The 22,591-nt window shown below is 39.0% G+C and overlaps 1 protein-coding gene across 1 annotated transcript in view; it reads left to right on the top strand.

The window, feature by feature from the left end:
* Positions 1 to 22,591, top strand: part of FAF1 (Fas associated factor 1) — a 476,212-nt gene that overhangs the window by 142,556 nt on the left and 311,065 nt on the right. Inside the window, exon 6 of the mRNA XM_062191295.1 lies at positions 653 to 744. Coding sequence (XP_062047279.1) covers positions 653 to 744 — 92 coding nt within the window. The remainder of the gene's footprint in view (positions 1 to 652; positions 745 to 22,591) is intronic.

Below are 22,591 nucleotides of genomic sequence, written 5' to 3'. Positions count from 1 at the left end.
GCAAAGAGTTGCATGGGAAGTAGAGCAGCTGGGACTCGAACTGACGCTCATATGCCGGTACTGCAAGTGATGGCTTTACCCGCTACGCCACAGCGCCAGACCTATTCCATGAAATTTTTGAAGAGCTGCATATGCACGCATTTCAAAAATCTTTTATACTGAATTAAACTTATTTTTTAATTCTACTTTACAAGAGATTTTAAATTATTTATTCATGTGGCAGAGAGAGAGAATTGCCATCCACTGGTTCATTGCTCACATGCTTGCCATGGTCAGGGTTGAGTCAGGCTGAAGCTCAGTGCTAGGAGCTCAGTCCAGGTCTCTCACATGGTTGTCGAGAACCTAACTACTTGAATCATCTCTACTGCCCACAAGGGTCTTCATTACCATAAGCTGGAGTTAGGAGCTGGAGATAAATATTGAACCCCGGAACTCTGATGTGGGGTGTAGGTGTCTTAAGTGCTAGGTCACTGTGTGTGTGTGTGTGTGTGTCTAAAACAAGGTTATTTGGGTTCATTAGTTCTTTTGTACTACCTTATTTAGGATAGTATAAAAAATAAAAAGTCAAAGTATAAAATTGCAGTATCCTCACGAATTTAGGAAAAATTAATACGTAATCACTGTTCATTTTTGTTTATTTTTTCTTTTTCAGACGGTCTTAAAATCACTACACTTGCCAAAAAACAACAGTCTTTATGTCCTTACACCAGACTTGCCACCATCTTCATCATCTAGTCATGCTGGGTAAGGTGCTCCCTTTTCCTGGGAATCTGAAATAAATGGTTTGATTGTTAAATTGCCTTAATCTTTATACAAACATCAGAATTAAATCAAATAAAAAGCTCATGAAAGCTTTAACTTATTAATAGCTATTAAGTAGATCAGTTTTCAAACTAGTTGATCTGGAATGTTTGTCTTAGTGGTAAAATCTTATCCAAAGAAGCTCTTTAGAAAAACTCTAGTATGTAAAAGGTAGTAAAAAAATAGTCACTTCTCTAATGGGGAAACTTAAAGATTAGAGGGAAAAGAAATAATGAATGGAATTTCAATCTCTTACTTTTTAATTTTTTTTCTTAGTTTGGAGTAGAGGACCTTTTTTTTTGTTTAGTTTATAAATACATGTATAGGATATTCCAGTATTATACATATTATTACTAGATGAAGGCAGTGATTCTGGTAATGATAGAATAATAATTTTTATGTATGAATTGTAGTCTATAATACCATATAGTACAATCCCAGAACTATGTTCAAGTTGCTTCTAGAGTTTCACAATTTTTATACAGATTTTCTTCTTTTTAAATAAAACTTGGTTATTTTTTGTGTTAGGATACCTGTATGTCAAACTTTTAATATTCTCAAGTGTTTCCTATACCACCTACCAAATATCTTCATAGATAGTAGCAGAACAAAAATTAAATTTGCCTTTACTGAAATGTTGTATGATCTATGTTCTTACATGTAATGCAAGAAAGAATTTGTGGAAGAGACGTAGGTAAAGGTCAGCAGAGAAACAAGATTTGTTTGTGTGCAAAGCAAATGAATGTACTCAAGTCAGAGTGTGGGCACACTGGTAGGTGAGCTGTGCTCAGTGAGGTCTGGGCTCATCCCCTTATATGATCAGGAGGCATAGGGAGTGGTATCTGGAGTGGAGTTTAATTGACCATTCACGGGGGTGGGATTTGAGAACCAACTCAAGGAAATGTCATGGTGTCAGGTGCATTATGGAATAGGTATGTCAGCTATGGTAATTTTATTACAATGGCATTATGCTTAGCTAAAGATCATTGCAGAGATGCACTGGAAACCATGTTGTACATTATTGGCCAGCTGTACTTCTGAGTGGCAGTTTTACAGAAGCATGGTTTTTTTACTGCACAAAAGTGGGTGGGAGGTTTTGGGGCTGCAGGTGGAGCTGCAGGGAAGGGCTGGTGACCTCAGCTTCTCTTTGCTAGCCATCTCCTCACCTACATCAAAAGTAGAAATTACAGGATGGGCATTGTGGGTACAGCAAGTTAACCACTGCAGATACCAGCATCCCTTATTGGAGTGCTTGGTTGAATCTTTGCTGCTTCTTTCTTCTGATCCAGCTTGCTACTAATGCCCCTGGGAGGGAGCAGAAGGTGAACTGAGTTCTTGGGGTACTGATACCCGTGTGAGAGACCAGGTTGACTTTCTGATTCCTGGCTTTGGTCTGATCTATCCCTGGCTATTGCAGACATTTGGAGGAGTGAACCAGCAGATAGAAGATCTTTCTGTCTCTCCTTTCTATCTATCATTCTTTCTTTCAAATAAAATAAATACATCTTTAGAAAAAGTTAAATCTAATGTAATGCTGTTTGCTAGTCTGTTAGTAGTGTGTTTTAAGATTAGAATTTAAAGATGTCTTAGAGTCTTCTTTATTTTCTGTGATTCAATAATATATTGATAGGAAGTGGAGATTAGACACTATTACACAATTAGAAACTACAAACTTTTAGTCCTTGAGTTTATAGTAGTGTTAATACAAACCTCAGATGAGATAAATTAAATAAAGAGTTAAAGGTATAGTTCTGTATCTAGTCAGGTGGAACATTGTTTTTTTGGGTTAGTTGAAAAAGTGTAATCACTGTCATACAATATGTAATCCACATAATTAAAAGCAGGTAAGAGACATCATTGTTTATAATCTATTGCTTTCCAGTAGTGTGATTAAATGGATTATCAAAATGTCTTCCTGGGCTAATGGAAATGTTCTTCATTGCCATGTGGCTGACTTTAGTTTGATTGTCAGTCATTCAGTCCCTAGATGAGCAGGAAACTACAGTGCTGGTGACACACAGTGTTTATTAGGGAATGTATCATATAGCATTAAAGTAGTTTTCCCTAGTTGGCTTTGTAAAATTTTACCAAGTTATAATGATGATATTTCTTGTGTTGGAACAGTGAGAGAGAGAAAAATTCAAAGGCAAACAAAAGATGTAGTGAAAGGAGGTGATTTGGAAATTCTTGCTAATGTAAGAGATATATTAGTGTACTTTTTATTAAAACCTAACTAAAAAAGGCGGTGTTTATTTCTTGCAATGTGCTTGTCCAACATATCTTTCTAAAAAACTTGAGTTTTTTTTCCTATTACATGTATCTTTTATTTATTTCTGTTTGAAAGGCAGAGAGAGAGAGAGAGAGAGAGAGAGAGCGAGCGAGCGTGAGTGATATCTGCCTTTTGCTGGTACACTCCCCAGATGACTGCAGTGACCCTACTTGGGTCAGGTGGAAGCCAGGAGCCTGGACCTCCATCCAGGTCTCCCAAAAGAGGTGGGAGCTTGAGGGAGGCACATGGTGAGGTGGCTGGCAGCAGTTCAAGCATTCCAGCCATCTTCTAGTGCTTTCTCAGGTGCATTAGCAGGGAACTGGATCAGAAGTGGAGCAGCTGGATCTCGAACTAGCACCTCATATGGGATACTGTTTTTACAGGTGGTGGCTTGCCCTGCTGTGCCACAATGCCAGCTTCTACAAATATCTTTTTTTTTTTTAAATTTTATTTATTTATTTGAGAGGTAGAGTTACAAACAGTGAGAAGGAGAGGCAGAGAGAAAGGTCTTCCTTCTGTTGGTTCACTACCCAGATGGTGGCGATGGCTGGAGCTGCACTGATCCGAAGCCAGCAGCCAGGAGCTTCTTCCAGGTCTCCCATGCAGGTGCAGGGGCCCAAGTACTTGGGCCATCTTCTACTGCTTTCCCAGGCCATAGCAGAGAGCTGGATTGGAAGAGGGGCAGCTGGGGCTAACTGGCGCCCATATGGGATGCCGGTGCCGCAGGCAGAGGATTAACCTGCTGCGCCACGGGACTGGTCCCTCTACATATATCTTTAAAGTTGATTTCATGGAAGGTTATTTTTAAAAAAAATCCATGCAAAACTTTAAAAGCTAACAGTAATACTTACTGTTGATTTTGATTCTTGTTTTTTGATAGAACAGTAAGTTAAAATAGTTCTGTTATCCATTTGTATTGGAATCCTAATACAAATTTCCTAGAGAGGTATATAGCATATTGTATTATCAGATATGGCAGATGGTTAGACTTGCTCTGTACTGGACTCCCCAATGAATCAAATTGATTTGTTCTTGCAGATTTTTTTTTTTAAATAATTGATGAGTTCAGGGAAATCTGATTCGTAACTTGTAACCTAATTTATAAAAAAAAAGAAAAATAATTCTGAGGCTTGATGTTACATTTGGGATTTGGGCAAATGAATGAAACGACACTGATATTGGCAGGAGAAAATGGGAAGTTTTATATACATATCCTTATAACTCTCCTTCATCCCAAATAGGAGATTATTTGAAAAAATGATACGTTTTCTTGAGGTGTTTTGTTTGATTTAATTGCTTTAATTGTTTTTCTCTGAAGTATTTTTGCTGGATGTTAAAAGATAGAGAATATACTAATTAACAATAATAAAATAATTGCAGTACAGATGTATGACAAGGTCTTGTTGCTTGATTTTACCATTCCTACTCCAATGCAGAGGCATATGTTTCTTCACAAAGTATTAATTTTGTCTAAAGCGATAGATAACCCCTAAACTAATTTTTTGGTAAATAAATCAGGAAAGTAATGTGATTATAATTTATCTTTCCTGTCAAAAAGAAAAAGCATTTGAGGAAAAATTGTGAATTCCTGTCTCTACTTTGCTGGGCCTTAGGCTTTTCACATAAAATGAGGGTCATTGTTTACAATTGCCAGAGTGGTTATAAAAATTCATTAGGTAGTAGTGCTACATTGTATTTTGAGCACAAATATCACAGAACATAATCATAACAATGATTTATTTATGCTAACATATTAATGATTCTTTTCATTCAGATTTCACTTGCTCTTCATAAGAATTAAGCAATAATGCAGGCTTATAATGCCTTTGTTTTATAGGTGAGAAAATCAAGTTGTCTAAAATAGATGAAAAAGTAAATGTATAGAGCTTTATTTCAGAAGCAGCTTCTGTTTTGGAGTCTGCTCTCTGGAATGAAATTTAAAAAATTCTTTAATTAAATACTCTTTGAAAGGTATTAGACTATTTACTTGTAATTTTCAAGAAAATTCACAAAATTTCAATGTGTGAATTTACTTTTAGTTATAGTACATTATAAATCATATGTGACATGTTCTTAAATTTCTTAATTTGTTTACAGATAAACCATTTTACTCTCAAGTTTTCCTAAGAACTGTAGACACTGAAAATTATCTCAAATCATGTTCTATTTTAAAAATGAACTTCTTAACTTGGTTTTGCTTCCACTAGGGGGTGCTTGGTAATTGAATCATTGAGTTTGTGATTTCTTTCTGGGGAAAAAAGATAACAAGCAAAGAGTGACAGAATTATTATTTGAGCATCTCTAACTGAATTTAAAATGATTTTAGAGTAAGTTATGTTTGTTTTCCACAAGACAAACTTTCAAGCTTTCTGGGAAATTGAAGCCTAGAGACATTGATTAGATAAAATTTAATCCACATTAAAAGGCATAAACTTGGATATAAAGTTATAACTAAAGGGCCATACACTGAAGAAAATTAACCTACATATTTCATGGGGAAAATAAAAGAGAAAATGAGAAACTTAGTCAATACATCAGCAGGTAGAATTATTAAAAAGCATAGGAGGAGATGGTGCTGTGTAGCAGTGGGTTAAAGCCCTGCCTGCACTGCTGGCATCACATAAGGATGCCAGTTCAAGTCCTGGCTGCTCCTCTTCCGATCCAGCTCTCTGCAATGGCTTGGGAAAGCAGTAGAATATGGTCCAAGTGCTTGGGCCCTTTCACCCACCTAGGAGACCTGGAAGAAGCTCCTTGCTCCTGGCTTCTGGCTTCAGGTCAGCTCACCTCTGGCCGTTGCCATCATTTGGGGAGTGAACCAGCAGATGGAAGATCTCTTTCTCTGTTTCTGGCTCTACCTCTTTCTGTAACTCTTTCAAATAAAACTAAATCTTTAAAAAAAAAAAAAAAGCACAGGAGAATAATGAGAGTAGAAAGCAGAAAAATTATGGGAAAAAACTTGCAGCAAATTGTCAGAATTCCCCATAAACAACAGAATATGAAGTCTGTTAAAGATAGAAGTTCTGAATTAGAATTTTTAAAAATGGCTATATGTTATTTATCAAAGAAACTTCTTTTTTTGTTTAATAGGAACATGACTTTTATTTATTTGAAAGGCAGAATAACAGGGAGAGGCACAGAGGGATCTTTCATCCTCTTGTTCCCTCCCCAAATGGTCACAACCCCTGGGGCTGAGCAAGGCTCAGCCCAGGAGCCAGAACTCCATTCCTGTCTTCTACATGCTTGACAGGGAGTTAAGTAGTTGAGCCATCATTTTCTGCTTCCCAGGCACATTAGCAAGGAACTAGATTGGAAGCAAAGTTGCTGGGGCTTGACCTGTTACTGCAGTATGATATTCTGGGATCCCAAGGAGTGGTTTAACTTGCTGTGTCACATCAACAACCCTTCAAAGGACAGAGAAAATAAAGGAACAGGAAATGATACTCTAACTATTCAGACAAATGTTAACAAAGAATATGTAGTATAGCAATATTAATATCACATAAAGTTGAATTTAAGGCAGTTAAGGTATGACAGGGGACTTGCGTGCAGAGGTCATCAAATTTGCTAGATATATAAGGAGCAGTAGATCAACCACAATAGTGCACAAAGTCTTTCAGAAACTGATGGATTAAATGCTAATCAATTTTTGTAGCTATAGAAAATTCGAATAACCCAATTAAGCATATATTACATACTTCAGAAAACAGGTATCAAAGAATCACTATCATGATTCCCAGACTATTATACTGGAAAATTAGATGTGAATTAATTTTTGTTTTTATTTATTTTTCAAGATTTGTTTATTTGAAAGAGTTACAGAGAGAGAAAGATCTTCCATCTGCTGGTTCACTCCCCAAATGGCCACAATGGCTGGTGCTGGGCCAACCTGAAGCCAGGAACCAGGGGCCTCATTGAGGTATCCCATGAGGGTGCAGAGGCCCAAGCACTTGGAAGATCTTCCTGTGCTTTCTCAGGCACGTTGGCAGGGAGCTGGGTCAAAAGTGGAACTCTGACCCAGCCAGGACTCAAACCAGCACCCATTTGGGATGCCAGTGCTGCAGGTAGTGGCTTTAATCATTACGCCACAGCACCGGCCTCATATATGAAATAATAATGAAATGATATCTCCTAGCTTGCTGCAAATAATTGATTTCAACATATATGGGTTGGACCTGTATGTTTTTGGCCTAGCAGTTAAAACACTGCTTAGAATGCCTGCATTCCAGCTGGTGCCAGCTCTGTGGTGCAGCAGGTAAAGCCGCCACCTGCAGTGCCCATATCCCATATGGGCGCAAATTCGAGACCCAGCTGCTCCACTTCTGATCCAGTTCTCTGCAATGGCCTGGGATAGCAGTGCAAGATGGCCCAAGTCCTTGGGCCCCTGCACACCCACATGGAAGACGCGGAAGAAGCTCCTGGCTCCAGGCTTCGAATCAGCCCAGCTCCAGCCATTGCGGCCATTTAGTAAACAAAGTGGATAGAAGACGCTCTATCACTCTTTCGCTCTGCCTTTCAAATAAATTTTTTTTTTAAAGAGGCTTTTATTTAATGAATGCATTTTTTCATAGATACAACTTTAAGAATACAGTGGTTCTTTCCCCCATACCCATCCCCTCCAACTCCCATTTCCCTCTCTCTCCCTCTCCTATCTCCTTCATTATGGTTCATTTTTAGATTGACTTTATATACAGAGGACCAACTCCATGCTAAGCATAGACTTCAAAAATTTGTACCCACGCACACACACAACATATAGAGTACAGTTTGGGAACAAAATTTGCAGTTGATTCTCACAATACAACTCATTAGGGATGGAGGTCCTACATGGGGAGTAAATGCACAGTGACTTCTGTTGTTCCTTTAAGAATTAACACTGTTATTTATGACGTCAGTGATCACATCACCTGAGGCTTGATGTTATTTGTATGATCACTGTTACATACTTTTTGTATGTTGACTTTGACATTTAATATGATCATTTTAACAGTTAAGATGGCATTTAAACCTCCAATTTTTATGGGCCTGGTGTCCTATGACACGTTTTTAGGCTGTACCCTTAGAATAAGTCTGTAAGACTGTATGCAGAACTATAATGCTTTACAGTTATAGACTACCTCCTTCATCTCTTATTCTCCCTCCTATTTTTAACTAGGATACTAAGGTTTAACTGTATTAGTAGCTATCTCTGAAAAATATTTCTTGAATACATCTCTGACCTGCTCAAACCCTTCTACTGGATTTCCTTCAAACTTAAGATCTAATCCAAGTTCCTTATTATGGCCTATGAAAGACTTACATAAGCCGGTGCCATGGCTCAATAGGCTAATCCTCTGCCTTGCGGCACTGGCACACTGGGTTCTAGTCCCGGTTGGGGCGCCGGATTCTGTTCTAGTTGCCCCTCTTCCAGGCCAGCTCTCTGCTGTGGCCAGGGAGTGAAGTGGAGGATGGCCCAAGTCTTTGGGCCCTGCACCCCATGGGAAACCAGGAGAAGCACCTGGCTCCTGCCATCAGATCAGCGTGGTGCACTGGCTGCAGCGCGCCACCGCGGCGGCCATTGGAGGGTGAACCAACGGCAAAGGAAGACCTTTCTCTCTGTCTCTCTCTCTCTCACTGTCCACTCTGCCTGTAAAAAAAAAAAAAAAAAAGAAAGACTTACATAATCTTTTCCCTTACTTTCTCTCTAACCTTTAACTTTAGGGCATTTATACTTTGCTATTTATACTTTAGGGCATTTATACTTTTCTGTTTCCATGCCAGTAAAGATCTCCCCCCAGGTATCACCATGGCTTCCTCCTTCACTGTATTCAAGCCTTTATTCAAAATTCACAACTTCAGAAAGACTTCCTTTGATATCCCTGTCTAAATCCCTCTGTCATACTCTCTTTAGCCTGCTTTATCACTACAGTGCATTAGTAATATGTTTACATTCACATTTGTTGTCTGTTTCTCTTACTTCATGTAAAACTTTTTGTTTTGTTTATTGTTATATGCCCAATAGCTGAGAGTACCTTAGAAATACTTATGGAAAGAATATTGTAAAGTGATACATTTTTTAGGATATTTGCCTGTTAAAAGAGATCAAAAATAAGGAGTGAATGTCTAATGTCATAATTCTTAACAGAGACTAGCTATTTAGAGAACAAAATATTTTAAAGATAAGGCCAAAATGTTAGGAAGTGGACAATCTCTCCTCCTTGTGTTTGTCCAGTGTTCATTTTGCTTTTTCCCATGATGGTATGCTGTAATGGCAGGAGCTCTGTTTTATAGTCAGACTGTTCAGTCCTATATCTCTTCTACCCTGAGTTTTGTGGCCTCCAGCTACATATTTCTTCTGTATGTCCCTGCTTTATTTATTTATTTATTTTTTAGAGATTGATTTATTTATTTGAAAGTCAGAGTTACACAGAGAGAAGGAGAGTCAAAGAGAGACAGAGAGAGAGAGGTGTCTTCCGTCTGCCGGTTCACTCCCCAATTGCCCACAATGGCTGAAGCTGTGCCGATCTGAAACCAGGAGCCAGGAGCTTTTTCTGGGTCTCCCACGTGAGTGCAAAGGGCCGAAGGGCTTGGGCCATCTTGTGCTGCTTTCCCAGCCCATAGCAGAGAGTTAGATCGGAAGTGGAGTAGCCGGGACTCAAACCGGTACGCATATGGTATGCTGGCACTGCAGGCAGTGGCTTTACCTGCTATACCATAGTGTCAGCCCCAACATTTTTTAAAAATAGCCAGGCACCCCCACATTGAGTGCATATACAGTTACTATAGTCACACATATTCTTTTTTCAATCCCTTAATTATTACATACTGCTCTTTTTTGGCTCTTATAACAGTTTTTGTATTATGGTTTGTGCCAAAGCCCTAAAGTCAGGTATAAATACAGTTGGAGAAAGATTGACATTTTTGGTCTTGGTGTTGCTCATGAACAACTTACTAGATACGGACGTAATGGACACTTTGGAAATTAAATACAATCTTTGTAACTTGCTTCAGTCATAACTAATAAGTACTAAAAAAGTAGCTCCACCTTCATTATATAAATTTTCTTAATATTTTGACTAGATAACAGAAAATACAGTATCCCTTGCTTGTAGTTTTCCCTTTGAGAAGTAGTAATTGAGTGTTGCTCTTGGACTTTGAGCTTTTCGTGCTGAATCATGGGTCCCGTTAATATATTAATGATTTCTAATGACCACATGGTTGAGCTTTGATTATGCTGAAAGCATATGGCCCTCTTGTGTGCTATTTGAATTGTGAGTTGCTTTCAGGTATGGCTTTGAATGAGTTGCTATTTATGTAACCATGTGTAGATTTGGAGTGCTAATTGGAGTTCCTCTGGCAGTTGAGTAAACCACTGGTATTAAAATGTGTGACTTTTCTTGTCCTTGGTAACTGTTGGTGGGAAAGCTGGTGACAGTAGCCATAAATTAAAAAGATAGTAGAGTTGTTATATTTTCTGTAGGTGCTGGTGGAAGGAATTGAGTTGTGAATCAAGATAGCAGAGTTCTAGGCCTAGCTGTGTCACAGATCTGTCAGACTTTGGAAAGTTCACTGCTTTGCTCAAGGCCTTGGATATTACCTGAAAATAGAGGCTTTTCTAGATTCTCAAACATTCATGATACCACTCACTCTTCCTTTCTTCTGGGATTCTTAGTAGTGGATTATACTGATAAAGATCAGTAGCCAAATTGGAAAAACAAGAATGCTTTATTAGCAGGCAAGCACTGAAGGATGAAAGATGTGGTTCAGATCTTAGTCCTAAGTGGGGTCTTTCACCTCTTACTTCAGATCTGAATCTTAGGACCTGCATGCTCAGGTGACCTATAGAAAGAGTTGTGACTGGGTCTCCAGTGCCTGATAGACTTAGTGTAGTAAACCTGCCTTTCCAGTCTAGTCACAATAGCAAATACAGTTTAGTGATCTGAAGACAAGCTTTTTCCAGGGTGTACCTACCACACTGGGTAAGAAGTGGAAAAGACTTAGTGGACTTAGGAAATGAAAGTGTCATCCCACTTTTCCGTGAAATCCAACCTAGTACACAGCATGACCTTTTGAATAATTCTAGTTGACTCTTTTCATTTCCCTTGAAGAAAAAAGTCTAGCATGGGGAGGGAAATTTACAAATGTTTGCATTAAAATTCTTTCTTTGGGGAGAAAATCAGCTCGGGCAAAAATTTTATCCTCCCTAGTAGCAGAGGTAAAAGCTTGAGGAAAAGCAAAATAAAATTCTCATGATACTTGCAGTCTCTTCTCTAAGAATTCTTTATTTATTTGAAAGGCAGAATGTCAGAGAGAGAGAGGGAGAGGGAGAGAGGGAGAGAGAGAGAGAGAGAGAGAGAGATGGTTCAGCCACTTAATCTCCGCAAGAGGCTGCAACAGCTAGGGCTGGGCCGACTGAAAGCCAGGAGCCAAGGACTCTTTCCAGGTTTCCCATATGGTGACTGGGGCCATCTTCCACTGTCTTCCCAAGTGCCTTAGTAGGAAGTTGATTTGGAAGGAGAGCAGCTGAGACTCAAATTGGCACTCTCACTTGAGCCACAACACTGTCCTCCCCCTTGCAGTCTCTTCTAAATTTCACTAATAGGCACTCCACTTTGTTTATTACATTGAGTAATTAAGAGAAAAACTGAGATATTCTTTCTCTGTCTCTGCTTCTAGTAATAGTCCAACAGCAGTGCTAATAGGTATCCACTTTGTGCTCTTAGTCTTATTCTAGCAAAGTGGTGCCCCTTCTGGGTGGTTTCATATAAATACTATATACCATGTTCTTTTTCTTATTTCGGTCTTCTCACTGTGTATTGAGATCATTCTAGACACTTTCTGCCCTCATTATACCGAGAAAGATCACTAAGAAATACTATGGAACTCTTGTGGGATTTAATTATTAGGAGGACATTCTGAAGATGCTTTCAAGTAGTTTTCATACTACTTGTATAACCCAGGGTTGGGAACCTTTTTGCTGTTGAGGGACATTTGGTTATTTATAACATTATTCATGGGCCATATAAAATTATCAACTTAAAAACCAGAAAACCCAATAAAAAAAGGAAAAAAAATTATCTGCTAAAATATTAGCCTGTTAAAGATTTATTGACTTTTTTGAGTCCTGCCTGCTGTTGTCCTAGCAGGGCCAGACCAAATGATTTTGTTGGCTTTTAATGGCCCATGGACTGGACATTCCCCACCTTTGCTCCTACCCCTCACAGTCTCTAATGCAAATACGAATTCTTATAACATTTTTCATCCTCTTGTCTGTTTCCTACAGTTTTAGATTTTGGTGTACTCCCTTAACTCAAGAGAAGTCACATCCATGAGAGCTCTGACTTACAGGAAAGCTCACATGGGAGGGGAACCCTTTTTCATTTAGATACTTATAACATTATTTGCCGGCCATACAGAATTATCATCTTAAAAATTATCTTGGTATAGATTTATTGAATTTTGAGACCAATTAGTGATTGCTTTGGCAGGCCAGACCAAATGATTTTTTGAGCTTACATGGCCCATGGCTGGACATTCCCCAGTCAAGGTTTACTCTTATAATAACTTTCGCTTGTAGAGTTCTGGGATCCCACGAAAGCTACCTAATCTCTGAGCGCAGCTCCTATTTAATGACCTACAGACCTACTACTAGGCACCACCACCACACTGAGAACCCAGTCTCCAAACACGTGCAACTATGGGAAACACTCAAACCATATCCAAACCACAGCATGTACATATATAAAGTTTCAGAAAAGTGTTATTTATTGGGAACTTAATGTCTTTCTACCATACTGGTAAAATCTCACTAATATTGAATGCTGAAATGCCACCATAAAGGAGACAAATCCATATCAACAAAAAAATCAAAAGAAATTGGAGTGAGTTATTTTATTTGTTAAATAGTTTAAAACCTATCATTCTTATTTCACTTAGAAAATAAAAGTACTCAGCCATAAGAGTAGCACACTGGCGGGTCAGCTATTTCTTTTTTTTGTTGTTGTTTTGTTTTCTTTTTTTTTTTTTTAACTTTTATTTAATGAATATAAATTTCCAGTGTACAGCTTATGGATTACAATGGCTTCCCCCTCCCATAACTTCCCTCCCACCCGCAACCCTCCCCTCTCCCGCTCCCTCTCCCCTTCCATTCACATCAAGATTCATTTTCAATTCTCTTTATATACAGAAGATCAATTTAGTATAAAGATTTCAACAGTTTGCACCCACATAGAAACACAAAGTGAAACATACTGTTTGAGTACTAGTTATAGCATTAAATCACAATGGACAGCACATTAAGGACAGAGATCCCACATGAGGAGCAAGTGCACAGTGGCTCCTGTTGTTGACCCAACAAATTGACACTCTAGTTTATGGCGCCAGTAACCATCCTAGGCTGTCGTCATGAGTTACCAAGGCTATGGAAGCCTTTCAAGTTTGCCGACTCTGATCATATTTAGACAAGGTCATAAAAGAGAGTGAGGATAGTAACCAATGATCCTAAGAGTGGCATTTACCAGGTTTGAACAATTATACAGCATTAAGTGGGGAAGAGGACCATCAGTACACACAGGTTGGGAGTAGAGCCATTGGTGGTAGAGTAGAGGTTATGATTACAAAGGAATGAGGCCCAAGTGCACTAGACAGGGCCTAGAACAAAGGACAGAGTCATTATTAGAGGAGCTAAGAAAGGTGCTGTCTAAGCTACAATTAAGTTTTCTGATTGAGAGGCAAATAGAACCTGACAGAAGGGGCTTGATAATAATCTGGTGGGCTTTAGGCCTTGTAAATTCAGAGGCCCAGACCTATCTATCTCTTCACATGGGATATATCCTAAGGGAGGTGTGAACCTCCTAGGGGAAGGCACTCTGTTGACTTTCATTACGTGGCTGGGCTGGGAGGAGAGCTGGCCAGGTAAAGGCAGGTGGCATCTCTAACAAGAAATTTACAGTTCTGCCTGCAGTGTTGCTGACCCTACTTGACCATCCCCTCAGCTGCAGTGGTCACTTTGGAAGTTGGGCTGAGTGAAGGGCTTTTCAGCTTAGAGCCAATAAGATCTGTGGCTCTGACCTGGGCATCCTTCGACTCCAGGGCAGGTCCATTTCCAGTGATCCAACTCTTGGCAGAGCTGCCAGGGCTCTTCACAAGCTGACTTCTGCTGAAGCCCAGGCTTACCACATTGAAAGCCACTGCAGTGGACTGGCCTGTTGGGTCTCCTTGAGGGCAGATCACTGTACAGATCAGCCATTAATAGGCCTGCCACCCATTGCTTCTGATGCCGAGCTTTCTTTTCCTCCTGGTTTGTGTTAAAGCAGAGCAGAGGATGCAAGTCAAGGGAGTGCCCAAGTCCCATCTCTAATTTTCAGTGGCCTGAACTACAAGTCTATAGTCACAGGCATGTTCTGTAGTAGTTTTTCTAAGGTAGACAATGCCCATGAGGAAAATTATATTCTCACTTTAAAACTTTCTTTCCCTTTGGTCTGAAAGGGAGGTTTTTTCTACTTACTGTATACTTCACTGATGGCGAAGTGAATCTAGCTATGAGATTATTATTTAAGTTCTTATTTTGGCTATGCTATTATAGAAAAATGTTAGCCATCTCTTTTATAAGGTCTAAAGATTAAATTGTGCGTCCTACAGATTCCTTTATAATAGAATTAGTTTCCTACCTTGAAGAGAATAGAGAAATGAAAGAACAAGTCGGGCTTAGAATAGAGAAATGAGGGAGCAAGTCCTAGATTGATTGCTGACAATAGCAATATTACATGGAATACTTAGCAAACCGTTTCAACCATTAGATAACAACTTAAGAAAACCTTTACCAGAAGGTCCAATGCCTTCTATAAATTTTAAGAATCATGTATTTGAAAACACCTCTTAAATTTCTAACATGGTGTAGTTTGTTTAACCAGTAAACTTAAGCACAACCATCTAAAATGTTTTTAGTTTCTTTCTACCAACACGTTTAAAACATATGATACACAGATTCAGGTCCCACAAATTAAAATGTATCTTTGATTGATTTTAGCAGCTTAAATTTATGGACAATCTTATCTATAAGCCATTTAAAATAAAACTCTTAATAAAATTTCCCCATGTGGACATACAATATGTACACACATATAACATAGCATAATAGACCAATATAGCAATTTTAATAATAGCTTTTAAAATCTTTAACTCTTTTTGTAGATTGCCAATTGATTTGAATTGCTTTTTCTTTTTAGTAACCTCAGTTAACCATACTTTCTCTCAGTTGGTACTGTTAATACATTATTGGCTTCATCTGTTTACAGAGCCATCCCAAAGTACTGAATACAATAAAAGTGGCTGGAAAAAGTCCATAGGAACCTATAGGAAGACAGCTAAACACAGAACCAACAACGCTTTAGTTTTATGAGCAGCACATCATATATAACTGTGGATGACAAAAGACTTTAAGTCGCCATGTTTAAAATTATAAACTCATCAACCAACAAGAGGCACTTGCTTACTTCACAGTATTTTTGAAAGCACCTGTAGGATTTTACAAGTATTTAACCCTTTAGGCCTCTGGGGCTTTCTCTTTAAGATAAGTATCATGTCTAGTAACACAAGATCATTAGACTTTTTAATTCTCAAACATTTGTATTAATAGCATTTTCCATTATAGAAACTTAAAGTCTGGTACCACATCACATCTTGACAGTCCTTCTAATATAATCCAAATAGACTGATTAGTTGGTGTCTCTATAAGATGAGAGACATAGGTCCTTTGATTTTTTCAGTTGGGCCCAAACTGGAAAAACCAAAGTCCAGGATTTACTGGAAATTTTAGAGACCAGATTGTTTGAAACTTTGATTTTTTGAATGCCTGTCAAGAATGCCAAGAAGGCTCAAAATCCAAAATATCTGGTTGAAATAAGATTCCTTAAAATCATGACATAACATAGACCCAATTTGATCATTGTTACAAGGTGATTATTCAAATCTTTGAAAATAAGCACATATTTAAATAACCCATAGCTCTTAATAAAAATTCAGCTGTTTTTGAACAATTAGAATTTAACAGACATCAAGAGAACATAATAGATTACTTTAACACATTGATTTAACAGAGCATCAGAGTTTAATTCTATGTCAAAGAGAAATTGAGCTTCCTGTGATCTTTTGCTGTGAGGTTTCCTTCCTTTACCTTCTTTCATATTGGTGACCATGTTTCTGTGTTTCTGTGTGTAACACATCTTGAAGCATCTTTTGCAGGGCAGGATGAGTGGCAGCAAATTCTTTCAGTTTCTGTTTGGTATGGAAAGTCTTAATTTCACCTCATTCACAAATGAGAGCTTTGCAGGATATAGTATTCTGGGCTGGCAGTTTTTCTCTCTTAGTACCTGGGCTGTGTCTCGCCATTCCCTTCTAGCTTGTAGGGTTTCTGATGAGAAGTCTGCTGTGAGTCTAATTGGAGATCCTCTAAGAGTGATCTGACGTTTCTCTCTTGCACATTTTAGGATCTTTTCTTTATGTTTCCCTGTGGTGAGTTTGATTACGATGTGTCGTGGTGAGGATCTCTTTTGGTCATGTTTATTAGGGGTTCTATAAGCTTCCTGTACTAGGATGTCTCTGTCCTTCTCCAAACCTGGGAAATTTTCTGCTAGTATCTCACTGAAAATGCCTTCTAATCCTTTCTCCCTCTCCATGCCTTCAGGAACTCCTAGAACCCGAATGTTGGGTTTTTTAATAGTATCCTGTAGATTCCCCACAATATTTTTTAGATTTCTAATTTCTTCTTCTTTTCTTTGGTTTGCCTGTTTCCTTTCCTGTTCTCTGTCTTCTAAGTCTGATATTCTCTCTTCTGCTTCCCCCATTCTGTTTTTAAGGTTCTCTACTGTGTTTGTCATTTGATCTATTGAATTCTTCATTTCATTATGATTTCTCGTCACTATCACAGTTTCTTGTTCCACTAATTGTTTCATTTCATTTGGATTCCTCCTTAATATTTCATTTTCACGAGAGAGATTTTCTATCTTGTCCATGAAGGATTTCTGTAGTTCAAGAATTTGTTTTTGAGAATTTCTTAATGTTCTTATCAATTTTTTGAGATCCGCTTCTTGCATTTCTTTGATCTCATCATCTTCATAATCTTGAATTGGGGTGTCTTTTTCATTTGGGGGCGTCATAGTGTCTTCCTTGTTCTTGTTACCTCGGTTTTTGCGTTTGTTGTATGGCATGTTGGAGATATTTGGTTTCTTCACTGTGGTGTTTTTTTTTTTCTTGTTATACTATGACTCTAGATTAAGTGGACTGTCTTCTTTCAGTGGAGCCTTAGAGGCTTGAGATGAGTGTGGACTGAGAGCTGTGTTTGGTTCCTCAGGGTTGGGGGTGTGTCAAAGATGACACTCCCAGGTTAGGTGTGGTAAATCTCTCTTTCTTTTGTTGATTCGAAAGGGAAGTAATTCCGCACAGCTGAACGTAATTGGAGGTAGTTAGCAGGCAAATGATATACCCACAGGAGCCAGAGATCGGAAGCTCTTTCCCAAGGACCACACAGGGAATCTGTGCTGCCCTCAGTGTGGGCTCCAATTCTCCTGCAGTCTCCCACTGGGTTGCCAAGTTAGATGCTAATCTCCTGTTATTTCACCCCTCCCCACAGAGTCAGGTGTTTCTGCTAGGCTCAGGGCTGGTGCAGACCTGAGGTCGCCCTGCTTATGACGTATGTCCAAAATGGCGCCTGCTCTGTCTTGCTCGCCTTTGAGAGGTGAGCGGAGAGAGAGAAACTTGTGTCCGTATCAGTCACTTTTTTTATTTTTTTCCTCTCTCTCTTCTAGTTAGCCTGGTGAACTTTTCCCCACGGAGTTTCAAGCCTCGTTCCCTCTAGCCTCCTCTTTCCGCTTGCCTGCTGGTATCTCGGGCTATGGAGGTTCGGCTCACCTCGCGTTCCAGCGCTGGTGCGTTGAGTCTGCCGCTGGTGTCCCGAACTTGGGCTCCCACGCTCTCCACGCAGGTCCACTGTGAATCACTAGTTCCGGAAGAGTTTCCTCTGCTGTTTCATCCCCTACTCTTCCTTGACCCTGCAGTATCTCCACCGTTATTAACCTGTCTCTCTCCCAGACTAATAGTGTGCTCCCTTCCTATTCCGCCATCTTGCCGCTCTCCCCGGTTCAGCTATTTCTGAAAGAGCTGTATCATTTCATTCATCCATTTAAGGGACTGATTGAGCAACTACTATAGGCCAGCTGGCACTACTCCCAGTTTACTTCACACATAAACTAGATTAAAATGAAATTTCCTGTTGAGGAACATACTGATTCTGACCTTTTGAGGAACCCTTAGTTATAGTTAAAAACTTATCTCTTTAGGATGCTCAAAGGCACGATGATGAGTGATTTGGAATTAAGAGCCCTGTTAAGTGCAAGTCCTTGTTCATTCATTAATTAGTTCTGTGACCTGTTGAGCACCTGCACTGTGCCAGGTCCCATGCTCACATATGCTATCTTATTTAATCATACTCTTCTCTCATATCCTAAAGTCCTAGAAAGCAAAAGTCATCATTCTGATCATTCTTAGAGAAGATGGTAAAGACTGAATAAGCTACTTAATTTCCTCTTTCTGTACTTCAGCTCCCCTAAGCCATAAAATGGATCAGATTTGATTACTGCTTTAGCTGATTCCAAAGGTGATATCCTATAGCCCCTTGGGAAGTGGACCAGCAGATGGAAGATCTCTTTCTGTTTGTCTCTCTCTCTCTCTGTAACTCTGCCTTTGACATCAGTCAATAAATCTTTTAAGAAAAAATATAAAGTGGTTAACTTTGAAATGAGGATAATTCATGAAAATTTATCGGTTTGGATGAAAGAAAAAACTTGTCCCCAATTAAAGGCCCAATGGAGATCACAACACATCTAATTGGAGTGATGTACCAAACCCACTTATACAGTTTACTGCCTATTGATAGGTCAGTGACTACTGAGATTAGCTTGTTAGCATCACACTTTGAAAAAAGAACTGCAGGTATTCTCTAAGCTGAGGGGAACTGATTGATTTAATAAATAGAAACTTGGTCACTAGCTCATGAAATAAAAATCAGTATATCTATAAATGTACTTTTTATCCTCATACTTAATTTGGATGGATGGAATTATGTTTTAAACAGTTTTCTATTTGAAAACCTACTTGATGGATCACAATATATCACTATCACCACTAATTACCACATTTTGATTAATCTTATATACTTTAGTTAATACATTTTGCTAGATCTAATATATCACTTTATTGATAAACAGTAATTATAGACATAAGGCCACCTGAACTTTCAAATCATCATGAAAAATGTTATTAGGAATTATGTGAACCCAAATGTTTGTTTATCTAGGCATATTTAATTGCCAGCAAAGAAAGCAATTAAAAGTAGCTGCAGAGTAAGAGGCCAACCTTTGTTAAACATGGTTTTAAGATTGTTACAGAACTTGTGGTGATGATAACACCATGTCTTGGAGGATGTTAACAACTGTAGCAGAGTGTTAATTAAGAATGATGTAATCTCCAGCTCTGAATTATGAGTATCATATGTTAGTTTAGCTGGACAGGAGCAAAACCTAGTTCCAGCTATGATCAGAGCTCAAATCATATTTATAGTGGCAAGATTAACATTTTAGTTTTATGCTGTTCCTGAGACATTTTAAAAATCCTGAATGAAATACAATCAAAAGTAAACACCAAGGCCCTAGCTCATTTACATATGTGCCAGATTTTCAACCTGATTGCTATTTGAACCTAATCTGTCATTGCTGGCTGCATTAGCTACAACAAACATTACATTTACATATTGATTTCTTATTTTGTTTTAGTGTAAATAATCCATAATTATAGTAAATTTGGTCTTTTGTTGACAAGAGCTCATATGACTCTGTAAGTTTAGAATAGAAATTTAGATTGCCATGTGTCATGCTTTTTAATTTAAAATCATGGTGTATCTAAAAGGATAAAAAGATCATTATAAACCACAAAATATTCCCAAAGGGACAGAGATAAAAACATTTTTAGGACTTTGTGAAAGGAAATGTAAAGTATTAATACAAATTTCAATAGCAGATTCTAAAATTATTATTTGCATTTTTCTAATAAAACATATAATTGAAATAAATGTTCTTGCTTCCATGACAGGCTACATTTAAAAAAATAAAGCTTAGTGGAAGTGACCCTTTTAAGTATATTTTATATTGATGTTTTTGTTTAACATATCCAATGCAGTAAAAGAAATAACATATGTACACAGCAGGAATAAAATGATGCTTTCAGTCTCTATATTGGTGTTAATGCTTCATTTGTCTTAACTACAACTTCAATGTTGATTTGAGAAGTATAATTTTACTGCTGATACCTCCTAGATGTCAGTAGGCATATACTGTTATGAAGTAGCAGTGGCAACAAATCCATTGTTCCCATTTTCACAGATCAAGAATGTGTTTTTGATGTTAAAAATATTGGGTCCAGGGGGCTGGTGTTGTGGCACAGCAGACAAATTCAGCTGTTACCTGTAATGCCAGGCATTCCATATCACAGCTCTAGTTTCAGTCTTACCTGCTCTGCTTCTGATCCAGCTCCCTGCAGATGCACTTGGGAGAGCAGGGCAGGACGACACAAAAAACTGGACCCCCACCACCGACATAGGAGACCCAGGTGGAGTTCCTAGCTCTTGGCTTTGACGTAGCCAAATTCCAGCCATTATAGATATTCAAGGAATGAACCAGTGGATGGAAGATATCTCTCTCTCTCTCTCTTTCTCTGTCTCTGTCTCTCTCTTTCCCTCTCCCTCTTTTTTAAAGATTTATTTGTTTATTTGAAAGGCAGAGTTTCAGAAAGAGGGAGGGAGAGACAGAGGTCTTCCATCCACTGGTTCACTCGCCAAATGGCCACAACAGTTGGAGCTGGGCCAATCCAAAGCCAGGAGCCCGGAGCTCCTTCCAGGTCTTCCACATGGGTGCACTTGGGCCATCTTCCACTGCTTTCTCAGGCCATTAGCAGAGAGCTGGAATGGAAGTGGAGCAGCTGCGATTTGAACCAGAACCCCACAAATGGGATGCCGGCCCCACAGATGGAGGCTTAACCTACTATACCACAGTACTAGCCCTGTCTCTGTCTTTCAAATAAACAAATTTAAAAAAAAATCTAGGGTGGGCATTTGGAGTGATGGTTAAGACACCACTTGAGATGCCCACAACCCAAATATGCATGTTTGAGTGCCAGTGTTCACATCCTGGCTCTGCTTCTGAGCCCAGCTTCCTGCTAATGCAAATCCTTACATGTAGCTCAAGTAGTTGGGTTACTGCTCTCCGTGTAGGAGACTCTGGCTGAGTTCATGACTCTTGGGTTTGGCTTTGTCCAGGCTGGGCTGTTCGCTGGCATTAGAGGGATTGAATCAGCAGATGGGAGCTATCTCGCTCATTGGCTTGCCCTCCCTCCCTTTCAGATAAAACGTATTTTAAAAAATTGTGCCCTGAGGTTGCATTTTAGCACAGTTAATCTGATCCCTTTGATGCTAGAATCCCATATAGACACTGGTTGGAATCCTAGCTCTTTGCTAATGTGCTTGGGAAAGCAGTAGAATATGTTCTAAGTGTTTGGGTCCCTGCAGCCATGTGGGAGACCTGGATACAGTTCCTGGTTCCTGGCTTTGGGCTGGCCTTAACAGAAAGAGTGAGGCCGAGCATTTTTCCATCTGCTCTTTCACTTCCCAGATGCCTGCAACAGTCTAGGCTGGGCAGGCTGAAATCAGTAGTCCAGAACTCCATCTGGGTCTCCAAACCATGTGGTTTGGCAACGACTCAAATGCTTGAATCATCACCCACACTTTACCAGGATCACATTAGCAGGGAGCTGATTTGGAAATGAAGTAGCCAGGACCTGGACCAGGCATTCTAATATGGAGTGTGGGGATCTCAGCAGTGGTTTAATCTGCTGCACTACCACATCTGCCGCAAGGTACAGTTGTTAAGTGTTTCCGAGTTGCCTGAGTTTTAACCATTGCATATAGTTTTCTTCCATGGGTTTTAATCAGTGAGATTTCAGTTTGGATATATTCTCACAGGTGTCTAACTACTTTTTGCTTGAGTGCTTTGAATACAGAAGCCTTACAAGCCCTTTTTGGTAGTTTGGGCTGTTGTAGCAAAATATTGCAGACTGAGTGTCTTAAACAACAAACATTCATTTATTTCTTACAGTTACTGAGGCCAGAAATCCCAAGATCAAAATGTCGGCAGATTCAGTTCCACCATCTCACAATGTCCTCAGATGGAATCCTTAGTGTCATTTAGTATTCTTCCATGTTTCTATAGCAGCTTACAAAAATCAGTGTTAGAGTTCTTGTTAGATGGCACGGTGGTTTCACTTTTGCCTGGAGGGCAAATCATAAGTGTTATTTCTGGAGTGTTAGAACTGGGTCATTGTTACTTTTTTCCCCTATGATATTAAGCTAGTAAGCATTGTTTCTTCATCTGTAAAATGGAAATGATAATAATAACTTCATAAAGCTGGTATGAAGTTCTTAGTGCCTGATACATAGTAGCA

This window comes from Lepus europaeus, chromosome 5 (genome assembly GCF_033115175.1).
Source record: "Lepus europaeus isolate LE1 chromosome 5, mLepTim1.pri, whole genome shotgun sequence".
In the NCBI taxonomy this organism is placed as follows: Eukaryota; Metazoa; Chordata; class Mammalia; order Lagomorpha; family Leporidae; genus Lepus; species Lepus europaeus.
The sequence above is the reverse complement of the archived record's forward strand: the minus strand, read 5'-3'. Positions and strand labels throughout refer to the sequence as shown.